Raw genomic sequence first — 19,490 nt, 5'->3', positions numbered from 1 at the left:
GATCATAGCTGGAGGTTTTTTTTTTGTGAATGCCGTAATCAGAGAAAACCCGACATGGATTTCATCATATAGGAGTCATACAGTAGTTTGAAATATCCAGGCAAAATCATCCCTGGATTCTGGGGTATTGTACACTGTGCATGTCTAACTAGAATGATGACTGAAGATGTCTTGGATAGAATACTATATGCTTAAGAGAACATAACATAAAACAGCCAATGAAACAATTTACAGCTTTATTTTAATTTCATATTTATTTGCACACTTATGGTAAAAAAAAAGATTTGACCAAATGACAAACAACATGTAGTACGGTAGCTGTATTTTGATATTTTATGACAATATGACATTGTGCTTTCTTTGGTAATGATGGTAGGAAGTTGGTGGCTTTCCAGAGGTTGCTTCCATCTTAGTATTCTTCTCCTTCCTCTTCCTCAAAAGAGTCAATCCCAACCTCTTCGTAGTCCTTCTCGAGGGCAGCCATATCTTCTCTGGCCTCAGAGAACTCACCCTCTTCCATGCCTTCACCAACATACCAGTGCACAAAGGCCCGCTTGGCATACATCAAGTCGAACTTGTGGTCCAGACGAGCCCAAGCTTCGGCAATGGCTGTAGTGTTGCTCAGCATGCACACAGCCCTTTGGACCTTGGCCAAGTCGCCTCCAGGCACCACAGTGGGTGGCTGATAGTTGATTCCCACCTTGAATCCAGTGGGACACCAGTCAACGAACTGGATGCTTCTCTTCGTCTTAATAGCTGCAATGGCTACATTGACATCCTTGGGCACTACATCACCACGGTACAGAAGGCAACAGGCCATGTATTTGCCATGCCTTGGGTCACACTTGACCATTTGGTTGCTTGGCTCAAAGCAGGAATTGGTGATCTCGGCCACTGAGAGCTGCTCATGGTAAGCTTTTTCAGCAGAGATCACCGGTGCATAAGTGGCAAGAGGAAAGTGGATTCTGGGATATGGTACCAGGTTGGTCTGGAACTCGGTCAAGTCGACATTTAAGGCACCATCGAAGCGCAAAGAAGCAGTGATCGAGGACACAATCTGACTTATGAGCCGGTTGAGATTGGTGTAAGATGGGCGCTCGATATCCAGGTTCCTGCGGCAGATGTCGTAGATGGCCTCGTTGTCCACCATGAAGGCGCAATCAGAGTGCTCAAGTGTGGTGTGGGTGGTCAGGATGGAGTTGTATGGCTCCACCACAGCAGTGGACACCTGTGGCGCAGGGTAGATGGCAAACTCCAGCTTGGATTTTTTGCCAAAGTCTACAGAGAGACGCTCCATCAAGAGGGAAGTGAAGCCAGAGCCAGTGCCTCCTCCAAAGCTATGGAAGACCAGGAAGCCCTGAAGACCTGTGCACTGGTCAGCCTGTACAGAAAAAGTGACCAGATGCAATACTGATGCTAGGCTAGGAGATGTAAATTTTCAGAAAATACTCCTTATTAAAATTAATAAGACATCCCAGAATAATGCACTATTCACTTTTAAGGTTGAGTGGATTTGTCAAGATAGACTATTGAGGATGTCTTGCTACTTATTTAAACTTTCAGGAAAATGAATGAAGCTACTTGGGTGAACAAAGATGGTCCAGTTGCCTTGACTGACCATTGTTAGAGATTTTCATGTATAGAGATAAGGAAACATTCATCCAAAATGCCAACAAGACTACTGATGACTACTAATAAACAAAAAGTTTAGCTTTGAGTAATCATTTTTTCCCCATCTTACCAGTTTGCGGATGCGATCAAGGACAGAGTCAATGATCTCCTTGCCGATGGTGTAGTGACCACGAGCATAATTATTAGCTGCATCCTCTTTGCCAGAGATCAGCTGCTCTGGGTGGAAGAGCTGGCGGTAGGTACCGGTACGGACCTCATCTGAAACAAAAAGTTCCCATAAAGTAAATTTAGTTTCCTGCACGTTGGCTGTAAATATAACCTGAATACAGTGGCATACAAAAGTTTGGGCACCCTTGCTGAAAATGTCTGTTACTGTGAATAGTTAAGTGAGCAGAAGATGAACTGATCACCAAAAGGCATAAGGGTAAAGATGGCACATTTCTTTAATATTTTCCGCAAGATTACATTTTTATTTCCATCATTTACAGGTGTAAGGGGGTCATTTCACCGAGAAATCTTCCTGGAAGACCAAGCCGCGATCTCAGAGCGTGGCTTGGTCGCCGCAGGTTGTACGCAGTTGACGGTTGACCGAGGGTTGGTCATGCCTTGGTCTTCCGTGGTTGCACGTGGTCAAGGAATGGTCTCCCTGACAAAGAGATCGTAGCTCGGTTTTTTGACATGTCAAAAAACTGAGCCTCGACCTAAAAGTCGCACAGAGAGCGTCGAAAGAGCGAACAAGGTCGAGGAAAGGACGCATTGGTCAAGAGACAATCGAGGCTAGAATGGGGATGAGCGATGCTCAGTCTTCTCAAGCGAGAACTGATTGCGCGCATGCTCAGCCCGTCCTTGACACTCACTCGATCAATGCGATCTAGCTTCACTCTTTCGCAATCAAGCCTCGCTCTGTGCAACCTGTCCCAGACCTTCCCTAGACCCGTACGCTCCCTATTCTTCCCATGGGCACGATTGGATTCTAAAGAGGATTAAGGTGCGACCTACTTCAACCAATAAAGCTCGACCATCGCTTAAGTTGCGACCTACCTTCACCTAATCCGATTAAGCTACGCCTACTGAATGTCATATAAATAGGGCGCATAACATAGCATGATGCAGAGCGATTGAGTCCATGTTGTCCCTTCGGAGGCTGGTCAAAAACTGATGGTCGGCCACCGATCGCCGGGCCTTTTTATACGGTCGTAGTGGGTCGCACGCAAATCCGGGTGACCGTGACAAATTTGTGCGTAGCTCAGGCGAGAATCTGTCTAGAAAAATCAAGAATTGAGCGTACAGAGCGAGGCTAGAACCTTTATATTGCAGGCTAAATCGTATTGATCGAGGGTATGTTGCAACTCGTACGTAGCTAGATCGGCCAAGATTGAGCCTTGATCAGCCGAGGTCGCGCACTTGCGAGGATAGATCGCCAAGAGATCAACGCTATGTCGCAGATTGGTTGAACAGAACGAGCCTTGGTCGTGTTAAGATTGCATCAGATCGAGTGGATAGACGCAAGTAGAGCGTATGTAAAGTGTCTACAGAGCATATAGGACGCAGGTAGAGCGTACACATTGAAGGTCGAACGAGATAACATCGAACATAGAGCGTACACAGAAAATAATGGGTTTAGGTCGCACGGATTTTGCCCGCAACTACGGGGAAACATAGCTGCGATCATAGTCGCGTGCAATTTTTCCAGATCGTACTCGGTGAAATGACGCCCTAAAATACCAAAAAATGAAAAGGACCTGAAGCAAAAGTTTGGGCACCTGACATGGTCAGTACTTAGTAACACCCCCTTTGGCAAGTATCACAGCTTGTAAACACTTTTTGTAGCCAGCTAATAATCTTTCACTTCTTACCTGGGGTATTTTCGCGCATTCGTCCTCGCAAAAGGCTTCCAGTTCTACAAGTTTCTTGGGCTGTCTTGCATGCACTGCTCTTTTGAGATCTATCCACAGATTTTCAATGATGTTTAGGTCAGGGGACTGTGAGGGCCATGGCAAAACCTTCAGCTTGTGCCTCTTGAGGTATTCCATTGTAGATTTTGAGGTGTGTTTTGGATCATCGTCTTATTGAAGGACCCATCCTCTTTTTAACTTCAACTTTTTTACAGATGGTGCTTCAGAGTTGGAGAGGTGTTCTTTTCCTGGAATTTGGCACCCTTTTTTTCCAAACATACCTTTGCACATTGTGGCCAACAAGTTCTATTTTGATTTCATCAGTCCACAGGACTTGTTTCCAAAATGCATCAGGCTTGCTTAGATGTTCATTTGCAAACTTCAGACACTGAATTTTGTGGCTAGGACCAGGGCTTTCCACTAAGGCTCATACTAGCCAGCCATGACAAATAAGTAGCCAGCCGGGGGGGGGAGAGTAAACACAAAACTAGAGATGACAATTCCCCTGTGGGAAATCGTGAGAGAGTGGGGCGGCACGGTGGTGTAGTGGTTAGTGCTGTCGCCTCACAGCAAGAAGGTCCGGGTTCGAGCCCCGTGGCCGGCGAGGGCCTTTCTGTGCGGAGTTTGCATGTTCTCCCCGTGTCCGCGTGGGTTTCCTCCGGGTGCTCCGGTTTCCCCCACAGTCCAAAGACATGCAGGTTAGGTTAACTGGTGACTCTAAATTGACCGTAGGTGTGAGTGTGAATGGTTGTCTATGTCTATGTGTCAGCCCTGTGATGACCTGGCGACTTGTCCAGGGTGTACCCCGCCTTTCGCCCGTAGTCAGCTGGGATAGGCTCCAGCTTGCCTGCGACCCTGTAGGACAGGATAAAGCGGCTAGAGATAATGAGATGAGAATGAGAAATGGTGAGAGTGATGCAGTGTGCGTAGCAGCCGCTATCGCAGGCTATGAGGCTACGATGCTATGAGCCTGTGTGTGTTTGAGAGAGAGAGAGAGCAGCCCCTCCCCTCTCTGCTCCCTGAGTGGAGCTCGGCGCCTTGGTAACGGTGCTCAGGTGCAGGGAAGAGACACAATATGACAAGCAAAGAGCGCTTTTTCTCAGAGTTCCTTCTCCTCGAACAACGGTGATTTACACGGAAACGAAAGGAGCTATTCACAAAATTCTTGCACATTGAGCGCTACAAGGCTCTCATGAACACATTGATGTAATTTTTTTGTCTCTAGTGTAAAAAATGTGGACAATAGAGTGAGTTGAAAACAAGTGATTTTGTAGTAAAATCGCTGTCAGGATTATAATGGGAGTCAATGGGGCAGCGCGCCCGTCCTCTCCTTACTTTCAGGCTTCTCATTCAAAAACTGTAAATCCTATCGTTTAGGTAGACACATTGTGTGAATCAAGACAAGTGTGACTGCCACTTTTGAGAAAATTATGTCTGTAGAGTGAAATTTGTGGCTGAAAACACAGTTTAAATGAGAAAGTTTGAGCTACTTTTTCAAGCTCTCTACACTCTAACTTAACGAGCTCCACTGGTGTGTAACGCCATAGACACCCATTATAAAGCCTGAATTTCTCCAGAGTTGATCGGGAGTAAACACAAAATAAACTCCTGCGCGCGCAGTTCCCAGGATTAAATGTATTTTCCACAGACCATTTATTTATTCACTTTACTCAAATACAAAGTAAAATGGCAGTAAATCTTCTCTTTTCTTGCGTATTGCATCATGAGGCGTTCCTGGCTTGTAAATCTATTTTCAGTGCATGACACATTCACGCAGCTGAGCATGCTATGAATTAACAACGACAACGGTCTGCAGTGGGGCTACACAAACACTCAGCGAACATTTCTCCATTTGTGTATGAAAATACACTCCAACGACTCAGTTTGGTTTCATTTACAACCAACGGTGTCTTTTGATGCCAGCACGTAATTGAACGAGAGAAGACTGGTTTACCGGAGACACAATAAGCGTTATCTCTGCTTCTGTTCCCTCCGACACACTACTGCCTCCGCCGAGTGCACGCGCACACATGTTGGGGCCGCGGATGAGTTACTCTCCCTTGATCAACGAAGTTGGCGGGGAATTTGTGGTTATTATCGGTACAAACAGCGCGAATCACAACTTAAATGAGTGCGGTTCAGTTTGACATTATTGTCAGTCCGTTAGATAAACATTTAATTTTATTAAAATCGAAAATTAATATTTAGAGCCTGTGGGCTACAAAAATAGTCATTAAAGTAGCCGGCTGGACTTAATTGTGTAGTCGGTTGTATGGCTGGCAGCCGGCGCTTGTGGAAAGCCCTGCTAGGACGCAGGAAAGGTTTTCTTCTGATGACTCTCTCATGAAGGTCATATTTGTTCAGGTGTCGCTGCATAGTAGAACAGTGCACCACCATTCCAGGGTCTGCTAAATCTTTCTGAAGGTCTTTTGCAGTCAAACGGGTTTTTATTTGCCTTTCTAGCAATCCAATGAGCAGTTCTTTCAGAAAGTTTTCTTCATCTTCCAGACCTCACCTTGATCTTCACTGTTTCTGTTAACTGCCATTTCTTAATAACATTACGATCTGAGGAAACGGCTACCTGAAAACACTTTGCTATGTTCTTGTAGCCTTCTCCTGCTTTGTGAGCATCAATTATTTTATTATTCAGAATGTGAGGGAGTTGCTTAGAGGAGCCCATGGCTGTTGATTTTAGGGACAAGTTTGAGGAGTCAGAGAATTTATACAGCTTTGAAATCTGCATCATCTGACCTTTCCTAACGAAGAATTTGAACAAGCCACAGCTCAATAAGCTAATTAAGGTCTGGAACCTTGGTAAAAGTTACCTGAGAACTCAAATGTATTGGGGTGCCCAAACTTTCACATGGTGTTCCTTTTCTTTTTTCACTCTTCAATTGTACAAAACAAAAATAATACACAAATCCTGCATAAAACGCTGAAAAGAAATGTCTCATCTTTACCTTTATGCCTTTTGGTGATCAGTTCATCTTTTGCTCACTTAACTATTCACAGTAACAGACATTTTCAGCAAGGGTGCCCAAACATTTGCATGCCACTGTAGGATATTGATGGACAAATATGCAGAGGATTATCTTATTCCACAATTTATTTTTATGTACTATTAAAATATCTGCTTGCATCTTAACAGTCCCATATGATTGATTGATGGATGTATCGATCCCCGAGGGCAAATTTGGGGTAAAAATTTGGTATGCTGTGTTTCCAATCCAAGATAAGACCTAATTTACCAATAACAGTTGGCTCCAGGTCCACAAAGATGGCACGAGGTACATATTTTCCAGCTCCAGTCTCACTGAAGAAGGTGGTGAAGGAGTCATCATGGCCACCAACAGGCTTCTGGCTTGGCATCTGACCATCAGGCTGGATGCCATGCTCCAGACAGTATAGCTCCCAGCAGGTGTTTCCCATTTGAACACCGGCCTGGCCAACGTGGACAGAGATGCACTCACGCTAAGGGGCAAGAAAAAAGGCAACTGGTGTCATTCGCACGATACTAGCAAGACATGATTAGATTATAAACTTCTGGAGAAATACACAGGACTTCTTTTTGCAAATTTGCACTGCACGCTTGACAGGTGTGCGCGCGCACAGTGCTCTTTCTTGATGGGCATTTTTTAATTTTGGCATGCTTTTTTTAATTTTAATTTTACCACCAGGTGGCAGAAACGAGTTATTCGAGTCTCTCTGAGGAGTTTCACAACATGACTGACATTTGCAGGTGACAGTTTAGGTTAAGGACACTGGGCAGAGCAAACACACACACACACACACACACACTTTCCAACCGGGTTGCAAAACCACCATCCACCATTTTAAAGCCTCTGAATTCCACACAGGCTTCAAGTTGTGGATTGTTTTGAAAATCGAGGCTGCTGAACAGTCATTGCTCTGTGAAGTTTTGCTAACTACGTTTACACATACAGAGGAGAAGGAGTTCCAGTTTGGTTTATCTGCCAAGCCCGCAAGGCCAAAACTGTGAAAATCTGTCTCAGCAGGTTTGGGTGAGAGATGAAGCATTACTAGTCTACGCCCTTACATGGAATGTTCAGCATGCCCTTGAGAAAAAGGGAGCGAACTGCAAATGGGCATGAGGTTTAAAAACAACCAGTTGAATTTCCCAGATGACTAAAACATTGATGGAGTATTTATTTATTTATTTATTTACAGTATTTATGTGGAAAAACACATTTATAATGACTATAATGTGAAATGATACATATTGTGACATTAGTATTATGAAGAATGAATATGTACAGACAATATGTGTAATCTTTGGAAAAATTGGTTCCTTCAAGGTTCTGGCTAATTGGTTTAAACATAGAACCATTGAGAGTTTTACCAGAAGGACAAATCCAGAACCCACAACAAAATAAAAGAAAATAATTTAAGAAGTTGCTAGTTATGATGGGGAAACAGAGTAAATAAAACATTTAAATCCATAAATCCATTACTATAATTGTAAATATACTGTATGTGACCTACATGTTACCTACAGACTTTGGAATTGTGGTGTAAAAGTGAAACAAAGTATAAAAGTATATCCTGGGTTTTAATGGGTCTTTGCAATGCTAAAAATGGTTTCACAATTCAAGCTAGCATTTTTCAGAAGCTTAGTCAACATGTGCTTCGAATTTGAATGCTATGCTAGCACATTATCCTACACGTATACATACACCACTTTAAAATCAAACGCATCAGACATAACGTCATGTTTTATGATTAAAAAAGAATCCTAAAAGCCTAGTAATGATTTGGGAATCTGGGACGGTGCTCCAGAGAGTTGTCCCACTTTAACAACGTTCTCAAAACAGTGCCTGTGTTCGTCTCTGAGTCAGCTTCTCATTTCATCCGGGTCATCCTCTATTTTTACCCTCCTGCCCCCTGCAGCGGTGTGTTACTGGGGAAGATCAAGTCAGGCACTTGGGAACAGCCTAGTTTGGTCAGGAAGCTATTTATAACATGCTATAACTATCCATTTTCTCATATACAGCACCTTCTCCACCTTTACTAGTGCTAAGCCATTTGTTAGCATCAAACTTTTATGCAGTAACGATCCTGAACTGCTTTTTCAGTGTCACCCATTATGTCATACAGTGGTGCTTAAAAGTTTGTGAACCCTTTAGAATTTTCTATATTGCTGCATAAATATGACCTAAAACATCAGATTTTCACACAAGTCCTAAAAGTAGATAAAGAGAACCCAGTTAAACAAATAAATAAGACAAAAATATTATATTTGGTCATTTATTTATTGAGGAAAATGAGCCAATATTACATATCTGTGAGTGGCAAAAGTATGTGAACCTTTGCTTTCAGTATCTGGTGTGACCCCCTTGTGCAGCAATAACTGCAAATAAATGTTTCCGGTAACTGTTGATCAGTCCTGCATACCAGTCTGGAGGAATTTTAGCCCATTCCTCCATACAGAACAGCTTCAACTCTGGGATGTTGGTTGGTTTCCTCACATGAACTGCTCATTTCAGGTCCATTTCGATTGAATTAAGGTCAGGACTTTGAGTTGGCCATTCCAAAACATTAACTTTATTCTTCTTTAACCATTCTTTGGTAGAACGACTTGTGTGCTTAGGGTCATTGTCTTGCTGCATGACCCACCTTCTCTTGAGATTCAGTTCATGGACAGATGTCCTGACATTTTCCTTTAGAATTCGCTGGTATAATTCAGAATTAATTGTTCCATCGATGATGGCAAGCCATCCTGGCCTAGATGCAGCAAAACAGGTCCAAAACATGATACTACCACCACCATGTTTCACAGATGGGATAAGGTTCTTATGCTGGAATGCAGCGTTTTCCTTTCTCCAAACATGACGCTTCTCATTTAAACCAAAAAGTTCTATTTTGGTGTCATCCGTCCACAAAACATTTTTCCAATAGCCTTCTGGCTTGTTTATGTGATCTTTAGCAAACTGCAGACGAGCAGCATTGCTCTTTTTGGAGAGCGGTGGCTTTCTCCTTGCAACCCTGCCATGCACACCATTGTTGTTCTGTGTTCTCCTGGTGGTGGACTCATGAACATTAGCCAATGTGAGAGAGGCCTTCAGTCGCTTAAAAGTTACCCTGGGGTACTTTGTGACCTCGCCGACTATTACACGCCTTGCTCTTGGAGTGATCTTTGTTGGTCGACCACTCTTGGGGAGGGTAACAATGGTCTTGAATTTCATCCATTTGTACACAATCTGTCTGACTGTGGATTGGTGGAGTCCAAACTCTTTAGAGATGGTTTTGTAACCTTTTCCAGTCTGATGAACATCAACAATGCTTTTTCTGAGGTCCTCAGAAATCTCCTTTGTTCGTTTCATGATACACTTCCACAAATGTGTTGTGAAGATCAGACTTTGATAGATCCCTGTTTTTTAAATAAAACAGGGTGCCCACTCACACCTTGTCATCCCATTGATTGAAAACACCTGACCCTATTTTCACCTTCAAATGAACTACTAATCCTAGAGGTTCACATACTTTTGCCACTCACAGATATGTAATATTGGATCATTTTCCTCAATAAATAAATGATCAAGTGTAATATTTTTGTCTCATTTGTTTAACTGGGTTCTCTTTATCTATTTTTAAGACTTGTGTGAAAATCTGATGTTTTAGGTCATATTTATGCAGAAATATAGAAAATTCTAAAGGGTTCACAAACTTTCAAGCACCACTGTATGAGACTAAAACAATCAACACACCACAGATTATCATGGATACTTCATAATACTGTCACGGAAAGCATTAGAGCCTGTCCCTTCTATTGCTCATTGGTTATTTGCATTGAGTCTTGACTTTGTTTCGTCCACAGCAGCTGATTTGCGTGAGTATACTAGCTGTGGCTTGTACTTTTGATTTTGAAAAGGTGATTTCCTCAAAACTAAGGACTCCACATCACAAGACCTTTCCAGAGTTTCAGTGTTTAATAATATAAAGTCTTCTCTTTCTGGCTCATAAGGAGTTTGCTTGTTCGTTTGATTTTATCCAGGGCACCAGTAAAAAGACTACGCTATAATACAAATTAAAATGATAAGTGTGAAGCATTCTTTGGTTTGTCCCTCTTTAGGAATCCTTAGGGAATGCTGCCCTTGATACAGAATACTACAACTGTGTGATTGTCATGTTAAGGATTCCAAATTGAACTAGTTTGAAAAGCTAAGAAGTCTTATCTTGATCAAAGAACACTTGAGTGAACCCATTTCCAGTTTGAGAGCTGGACCATTAACCAAACATGTTATGAATGATGTTTCTTACCAATTGTTCTGGAAATCATTAGCAATATACATCTATGCCCCAAATCTTCTAGCTTTGAGAAGATATTTTACCAAAGTCAAATCCTTCAACATCTCCACACATCACAAATAAGCGATATAGCTACGGTAAGCAGCTTGTATTCAGTTTAATCACTCACAAAATGGTTGTTTCATTCCCCATACCATTGATTCAAGATGGCAAAATTTTTTGTTTGTTTTGTCATCGAAATAACTCTGGTTTCTCATGTTCTTGGTGTAACCCTTTAAATGTCACTCATCTTCATTTCAAGACCTACAGTAAAAGCTGGTACTAGAACCAAACTGATTTTGCCAGCTAAGAACTGGCTCCAGATCCAGATGAGGTGCCAGAACCTTATCAGTGCCTGAGTAAGACCATTAAGACCCCAGCATACAGCTTCCAGGGAAGACATTTGACCGGCTTCCACAAAAAATTACTTTTTTTAAGGTCATAAATGTTAGATCCAATGTCCAGGTACTATATCTGCTAGTTATATATGTAAGAGTAGCTCACACTCTTTCTTTATTGGTTAATGTGGGCAGACTGTTATACTTTATTGGCACAGTAAACACCAGAATTAGTCAATGATTAACTTCCCACTGACAATCTAAACATGCATTCTCTTTTTTCCCCATGTCTTTTCTAATTATATATGAAAAACAATTTCTATAAGGGTTTATTCACACACACACACAAAACCCTTACACACAAGTGCACTACATGGGGGAGGAAATAATGACTCCAGCACACACACTCTCTCTCTCTACATAGACTACTGTTTATTTCTTAATCCTACTAACCCAGTTATTGCTTTTGATTGGACCCAACCACATGGGTGTAACTTGCTAATGTTTACCTCTCCACTTGTCAAATTCGATATGAAACAGCAAAGCCCTGATAATGTGGTGGCAAAACTTAGCTTACTATGTGCAAATTCAGCAGTGAACTAAAATCATAAGAACTGAGCAACATTGCTAATCAAACCAGCTTGCTAGCCAGCTGATCATGTTAGGGTGCAAGCTCCACAAGGCCTAAGAAAACAATGCTGAGAAAATGTCTGTGAGGGTTGTGTGAAGACCAAACGACTGCTGCAAATTTACTAGCTCGCATACTCTCTGCTGCTTCGTATTAGCCATTGTGTACAAGGTCTCCAGTACTGTAGGTGGTGCTATCAAAATTTCATGACAATTTCATAACTCCAGGAAAAACATTGCAACTTCTTAAGGTCAGCCATCTTGGAATGAATCAACTTTGGCATGCCTCACTTGCCAAATCAAAGGCTTGATCACGTAGCATGTTTGTCTGCAGAGTTTGTCCAGCTGCCATGCGCATGACATGGTGACAAAAGCTTCCACACAATATCCATTTGCTATGTCATTATTTGTTGAAACCAGTCAGATGTCACCTCCACATGAAATACAGTTAGGTCCATAAATATTTGAACAGAGACAACATTTTTCTAATTTTGGTTCTGTACATTACCACAATGAATTTTGAACAAAACAATTCAGATGCAGTTGAAGTTCAGACTTTCAGCTTTAATTCAGTGTGTTGAACAAAATGATTGCACAAAAATGTGAGGAACTAAAGCATTTTTTAAACACAATCCCTTCATTTCAGGGGCTCAAAAGTAATTGGACAAATTAAATAATTGTAAATAAAATGTTCATTTCTAATACTTGGTTGAAAACCCTTTGTTGGGAATGACTGCCTGAAGTCTTGAACTCATGGACCTCACTAGACGCTGTGTTTCCTCCTTTTAAAAGCTCTGCCAGGCCTTTACTGCAGCGGTTTTCAGTTGCTGTTTGTTTAGTCTTTAACAAGTGAAATGCATGCTCAATTGGGTTGAGATCAGGTGACTGACTTGGCCATTCAAGAATATTCCACTTCTTTGCTTTAATAAACTCCTGGGTTGCTTTGGCTTTATGTTTTGGGTCATTGTCCATCTGTATTATGAAACGCCGACCAATCAGTTTGGCTGCATTTGGCTGGATTTGAGCACACAGTAGGTCTCTGAATACCTCAGAATTCATCCGGCTGCTTCTGTCCTGTGTCACATCAATAAACACTAGTGACCCAGTGCCACTGGCAGACATGCATGCCCAAGCCATCACACTGTCTCTGCCATGTTTTACAGATGATGTGGTATGCTTTGGATCATGAGCTGTACCACACCTTTGCCATACTTTTTTTTCTTTCCATCATTCTGGTCGAGGTTGATCTTGGTTTCATCTGTCCAAAGAATATTCTTCCAGAACTGTGCTGGCTTTTTTAGATGTTTTTTAGCAAAGTCCAATCTAGCCTTTTTATTCTTGAGGCTGATGAGTGGCTTGCACCGTGCAGTGAACCCTCTGTATTTACTTTCGTGCAGTCTTCTCTTTATGGTAGATTTGGATATTGATACGCCTACCTCCTGGAGAGTGTTGTTCACTTGGTTGGCTGTTGTGAAGGGGTTTCTCTTCACCATGGAAATTATTCTGCGATCATCCACCACTGTTGTCTTCTGTGGGCATCCAGGTCTTTTTGCATTGATGAGTTCACCAGTGCTTTCTTTCTTTCTCAGGATGTACCAAACTGTAGATTTTGCCACTCTTAATATTGTAGCAATTTCTTGGATGTTTTTTTCCCGTTTTCACAGCTTAAGGATGGCTTGTTTCACCTGCATGGAGAGCTCCTTTGACCGCATGTTTTCTTCACAACAAAATCTTCCAAATGCAAGCACCACACCTCAAATCAACTCCAGGCCTTTTATCTGCTTAATTGAGAATGGCATAATGAAGGAATTTCCCACACCTGCCCATGAAATAGCCTTTGAGTCAACTGTCCAATTACTTTTGGTCCCTATAAAAACAGGGTGGCACATGTTAAGGAGCTGAAACTCCTAAACCCTTCATCCAATTTTCATGTGGATACCCTCAAATGAGAGCTGAAAGTCTGGACTTTATGTCCATTTCCATTATGTAACTATAACTTGAATATGTTTCAGTAAACAGGTAAAAAAACAAAATTTGTGTCAGTGTCCAAATATATATGGACCTAACTGTATATTGAGTCCTTTAGTTGGCAATCCATAAACACTAGGGTGGCTGCTAACCAAAATATTGAACTTATTAAAATTAAAAGGTGTAACTTGAGTCAGAGCAATTTATGGAAAAATAGAAAGATAACAAAGATTAGAAATTGATGTAGTACACATTCGGCATTTCTGCAATGTGGACCTCACAAAGATTTTTATCCTGGTTATTACATTATATTACATCCAAGGCATTTAGCAGACACTCTTATCCAGAGCAATGTAAAACATACTCAGAGCAGCCCAGGGAGCAGTTGGGGGTTAAGTGCCTTGCTCAAGGGCATTTCAGCCATTCCTGCTGGTCCAGGGAATTGAACCAGCAACCATTTGGTCCCAAATCTGCTTCTCTAACCATTAGGTTATGGCTTATTGCTCAGCCTGCCCAAGATACTATCTATCAAACAAAGTTGGTACTATTTCATAAAATATTAACAAAGTCACTTAGACAATGAGACTCTGACCAGGATAAACACAGTTACTAAAGATGAATATAAAGTAGTTTGTGTATATGCTTATTAGTGGTTATTCATTGCTTGAACAAGCAAACTAAAGAAACAGCTGTTGGCGACATTAAACTCCACTTACACAAACATGACTTCCAAATGACTTCCTTCACTATGATGGTGGTGGTAGTGGGGGTGGTGGGAAGAAAAATGACATCTGGCTTGAAAAAGTTGTGAGAAACGTTTGTCTTTTATAGTCAGTGTAACCACACAAGCCTCTGTGTGTCACTTCTCAGGATTTAAGACGACAAATGCTACTTCAAAAAAATCTAGTGTGTGTTTTGTGTGTGTCTAAGTGTCCAGTACAGCTTTCATAGGTCAGCCTTCCAATTTTGATTTTTCTTTTTACACGCACAGACAACTATTCATAAAGCTGTAAAAATGACTGGAAGAACAACTGGTCACAAAGTGGTTAAACAGGAAGTTGTAAAGCTAACAAACACACCCACTAATCACACAGCTCAGGCCTTAATGAGGATATACAGACAGGAGCACTAAAGAGGAGATCATTTCTGACTGCAGTAACAATCAGTTCTCTTCATGTTGTTTGTCAGTTGGTTTTATTTCAGGAGTTGCACAAAGGAAGACATTTTGGATCCTTTGTGTTTGGCTCATAAGTACATTATATTGTGAAATCATAGCTTGAACATGGTGTGCCAAATAGGAAGCAATCCGAGTCTGACTCTCTGACCTACTCAAGTGAATTTGTGTTAGAATGACTGGATGAGAACCGTGTTACTAAAAAAAAAAAAAACCTCACACATTGAATAGTGGTCACCCCTGCAAAAGAAATAACTACTGAAAATGACTAATCGTTGGCCACCATTGAAAAGTGTCCCATTATGAAAAACAACCAATCACTGTCCACTAATCAATGGATCACTGCTAAAAAACCACCAACCACAAATCACTGAAAAATAACCAAATACAGATCACTGATAATGAGCCAATCACTGAGCAACACTAAAAACAGCCAGCCAACAATGGATCAAGACTGAACAATGGCCCATCATTGATCAACTCCAAAAACTAATTATTGGCTACCATAAAAACAGCAGGTCAGTGACCCAGTCTGTAAAACAACCAACGATCATGACTGAAAAATGATTAATCACTGATCACCACTGAAAGCTAACCAATCATTGAGCATTATAATCTCTGAAAAATCTCTAAAACCCCCCCCCAAAAAAAAAAAAAATCATTCATCGTCAGTTGAGAGCCAACCAATCACTGACCATTACTGAAAAATAACCATTCATTGATCACCATTAAAAATACCCCAATTAACAAACCATTCTGAAAAACAATCGCTGTTCACGACTGAACATGACCAATCATTGCTCACTGTTAAAAAAACAAAACATTAAATCACTAATTACCAGTAATTACTAAGAGAAAACTAATTGATCACCAGTAAAACAGAACGACATTAAGGCCAAGTTTACATTAGACCGTATCTGTCTCGTTTTCTTCGCAGATGCACTGTCCGTTTACATTAAAACGCCGGGAAACGGGAATCCGCCAGGGTCCACGTAATCCAGATCGTGTCTGGTCCGGTGCTGTGTAAACATTCACTACGTTTACATGCACATAGAGAGAATCGAATTTCTGCTGTTGCTCGACTGAAATTGAAGTTCAAAATGCCATGTATACACCTTAATTCGGCTGAAATTGAACCAAACTTGATTTCTCGGACTCGAGCTACACGACCTAGTTTATGCGATTTCTGCCGAGCTACGTTGTGCATGTATACCCTATCGAGCTAGTTGTCGAGCTACTTCCGGAAGTGACGAGTGACGAGACCACAAGCGGGAAACACAACAGCCTCGGTCAGCATGACAACGAATCATGACAACGGCATGAATCTTTTCTTTTTGTGGCATTGTTTGCACTGTTAAAATTTAGCTCACTTACTGTATCACCAAATACATCTGTACAGCTGTTGCATAGCTGTGAATTGTGTACATAAACAAGTCATTGTATTTGTGTGTATATATGTCCAACATCTGAAGAATGTCAATAAAAACAAAACAATTTAACTTTTTGTGTGTTTATTAAGACATAAGTTAAATTGTAAGCAAAAAAAAAAAAAATATATATATATATATTTTTTTTTTTGTAAGCAAAAAATGGACTTTAGAAAAATATTGTGCAAAATAAGTTGTCTTACAAAACAGTGGTCTGCGCCGGGCAGTTTGTAGCCATACAGTCTGTTAGAGCAAGCCTAACAGCTTGAGCACGGAACTGCTAGTGTTGCCAGATTGGGGGTTTTAAGTGCATTTTAGCGGATTTGAACATGTTTTGGGCTGGAAAACGTCAGCAGTATCTGGCAACACTATTAAGCTCTTCTTCATGACGACAACCGGAAGTGTACCAACACGATGGGGCGTGTAGCGCCACGTGTGGCTCGGGTGCACAATGCACCTTGCACAATAGCCCGATTTCACTTGTGCATGTAGGATTGGATTTCTCTGGCACCCCTGCTGGGACCCTTTGCTCGATTACCGACAGCAGCTCGATTTGGACGTGCATGTAAACGTAGTGAGTGAGAATACGCGGATACGCTGTGCTGAGCTCTAGCTGGCGTCGTCATTGGACAACGTCACTGTGACATCCACCTTCCTGATTCGCTGGCGTCGGTCATGTGACGCGACTGCTGAAAAACAGCGCGGACTTCCGCCTTGTATCACCTTTCATTAAAGAGTATAAAAGTATGAAAATACTGCAAATACTGATGCAAATACTGCCCATTGTGTAGTTATGATGGTCTTTAGGCTTGCCATCCTTCCACTTGCAAGTGGTAAGTGACTTGCGCACAGCGGCTCAGTCCCGAATCACTGCTCGTGCACTACACTACACTCGCGCGCTCTGTGAGCTGCGCAGGGCCGGAGTGCGCACCCTCCAGAGGGCACTCGCTGTTCAGGGCGGAGTGATTTGGAGCGCAGCCGCTGAGGAGGAAGCGATGAGCCGCACTGACACATTTCTCAACTTACGTGCCGAATTAGTCATGTGATTAGCGTCTCCGTGTATGCGAATCGTTTTTAAAAACGTTAATCTGATGATCCGCTCTAATGTAAACCCCACCTAATAATCATCTGTCAAGTAAACAGGCCACCAAACACACAACCAAAAAAAAAAAAAAGTCAAACTCCCTCAGCTCTGACGTAACACGTTTGATTTGTAAATAATATGGTGATGTTTGAAATATTGCAAATGAGCGCCCAGAGCCCAGCCGCCCTTTTCTGCGCATGCGCAAACCGCTCCTCGGCGGACACGAGTATATATCTGGCGCGAGGGTTTTGCGTAATAAGTAATTATGGCGTAATTATCGTTTGAAACAAAGCTAAATAAATAAATAAGCAAAGTTATTGTTTCCACATGTAGCTTAGTCTATAGTCAATTTAATAAATCACGTTGTTAGTTCAAATTAGTGCTAAATTTACATTTTCATCAGATTATCACTGTCTGAGTAATTATTGTTATTTATATTCAGGAATATTGAATAAATGTTTTTCTGTAAAGTTTGTACTCACCATTTTGCTCTTGTGTTCTCTCACTGTGTACCTGTAATGGGGTAATGGAGTGAGACACGAACATCTGCTGCAGACACGTCCTGCCTTTTATACACACACACACACACGCACACAGGAAAGGAGGAGCCAGGAACACCTTCAAAACAAAAACTAATTTTATAAGCATATTTCTTCCTGTTAATTTCTTCTTATTATTATTGTTATTATTATTATTTCTTATTAACTAATCATTATTATTTTTAAATTATTTATTTCTTCCTATAATTTATCTTCACAGAAATGAAGATAAATAACAACAACAAATGTCAGATTGTGTTGTAAGTTCCTTATTAATTCGTTAGTTTGGATATGATCTCAATATTTTTTGCACTAATTCTATTACTAATGGAAATATGAAAGAAGCAAAACAAAAATATGGAGCACTTATTGACTCTTATTGATGATTTCTTTTGATATAAATACATATCTTAGTTCAGTGCATATAATAACAGCCTCTATGATTTATACTGTATATACACCTCAGTAGTGCACGAGAGTGTAGATTGTCCCCTATATAGTGCATTTCTGTATGTATTGCGTATAAAGTATTTTGCCTAATGAAGTGCACTGGGTATGCATAGAGTACAAATTAATAGTTTTTCCACCCTACATAGTGGACTATATATTCATCTCGTATAAGAACGAATCGTTTTCTCTTTCTAATAGACAACAATTTGTGTCCACACGCCCTACAAAGGTATACAAACCGTAGTGATTTAAATCTAGTGATTTATATGTGCAGTCTGAAACAATTTAGGATTCAATTTAGGACAGTTTAGGAGTGCACCATGTGATACAGGGAAATGAGTTGGCAGAAATGAGTCCTACATATGTACGACTTTACTGCCCTCTAGTGGCAGTCATTTTCTATTACAATCCCTTTACAAAGATCCAGTTTTGCTTCCTGCAGAACTATGTCATGTCATGCTGAAGTCATGTTATACTCATTATCTGTAGCCGCTTTATCCTGTTCTACAGGGTCGCAGGCAAGCTGGAGCCTATCCCAGCTGACTATGGGCGAAAGGCGGGGTACACCCTGGACAAGTCGCCAGGTCATCACAGGGCTGACACATAGACACAGACAACCATTCACATTCACGGTCAATTTAGAGTCACCAGTTAGCCTAACCTGCATGTCTTTGGGGGAAACCCACACAGACACGGGGAGAACATGCAAACTCCACACAGAAAGGCCCTCGCCGGCCACGGGGCTCGAACCCAGACCTTCTTACTGTGAGGCGACAGCGCTAACCACTACACCACCGTGCCGCCCCGCTAGAACATCGTGAAAAAGTTATTTTTTTTGTAATTTAATTCAAAAAGGTAAACTTTCATAGATTCTATATTCATTAAATATAAAGTGAAACATTTCAAGCCTTTTTTGTTTTAACTTTGATGATTATGGCTTATAGCTGATGAAAATCAGAAATCCAGTATCGCAAATTATTAGAACATTTCCTAAGATCAATCAAAAAAGATTTACAATACAGAAATGTCCAACTTCTGAAAAGTATGTTAA

The 19,490-nt window shown here is 41.2% G+C and overlaps 1 protein-coding gene across 1 annotated transcript; it reads right to left on the bottom strand.

Moving 5' to 3' along the window:
* Nucleotides 1-235: 235 nt before the first annotated feature.
* Nucleotides 236-18,024, bottom strand: tuba8l2 (tubulin, alpha 8 like 2). The gene is made up of 4 exons (XM_060898451.1): nt 17,933-18,024; nt 6,776-6,998; nt 1,742-1,890; nt 236-1,381 (listed from the first exon to the last, which is right to left on the bottom strand). Exons 1-4 carry the CDS (start codon nt 17,933-17,935, stop codon nt 410-412), a joined length of 1,347 nt encoding a protein of 448 aa, XP_060754434.1. The 5' UTR covers nt 17,936-18,024; the 3' UTR covers nt 236-409.
* Nucleotides 18,025-19,490: the final 1,466 nt, after the last annotated feature.

Source organism: Neoarius graeffei, chromosome 18, assembly GCF_027579695.1.
Source record: "Neoarius graeffei isolate fNeoGra1 chromosome 18, fNeoGra1.pri, whole genome shotgun sequence".
NCBI classification, from domain to species: Eukaryota; Metazoa; Chordata; class Actinopteri; order Siluriformes; family Ariidae; genus Neoarius; species Neoarius graeffei.
Note: the sequence above shows the minus strand (reverse complement) of the source record. Positions and strands in the feature narration are given on the sequence as shown.

Coding starts and splice junctions, on each gene's coding strand:
- tuba8l2 (XM_060898451.1), bottom strand. Junction 1,891..6,775: donor CCTGGAGCCAACTGTTATTG/GTAAATTAGGTC, acceptor TTTTTGTTTCAG/ATGAGGTCCGTACCGGTACC. Junction 1,382..1,741: donor TTGATCGCATCCGCAAACTG/GTAAGATGGGGA, acceptor TTTTCTGTACAG/GCTGACCAGTGCACAGGTCT.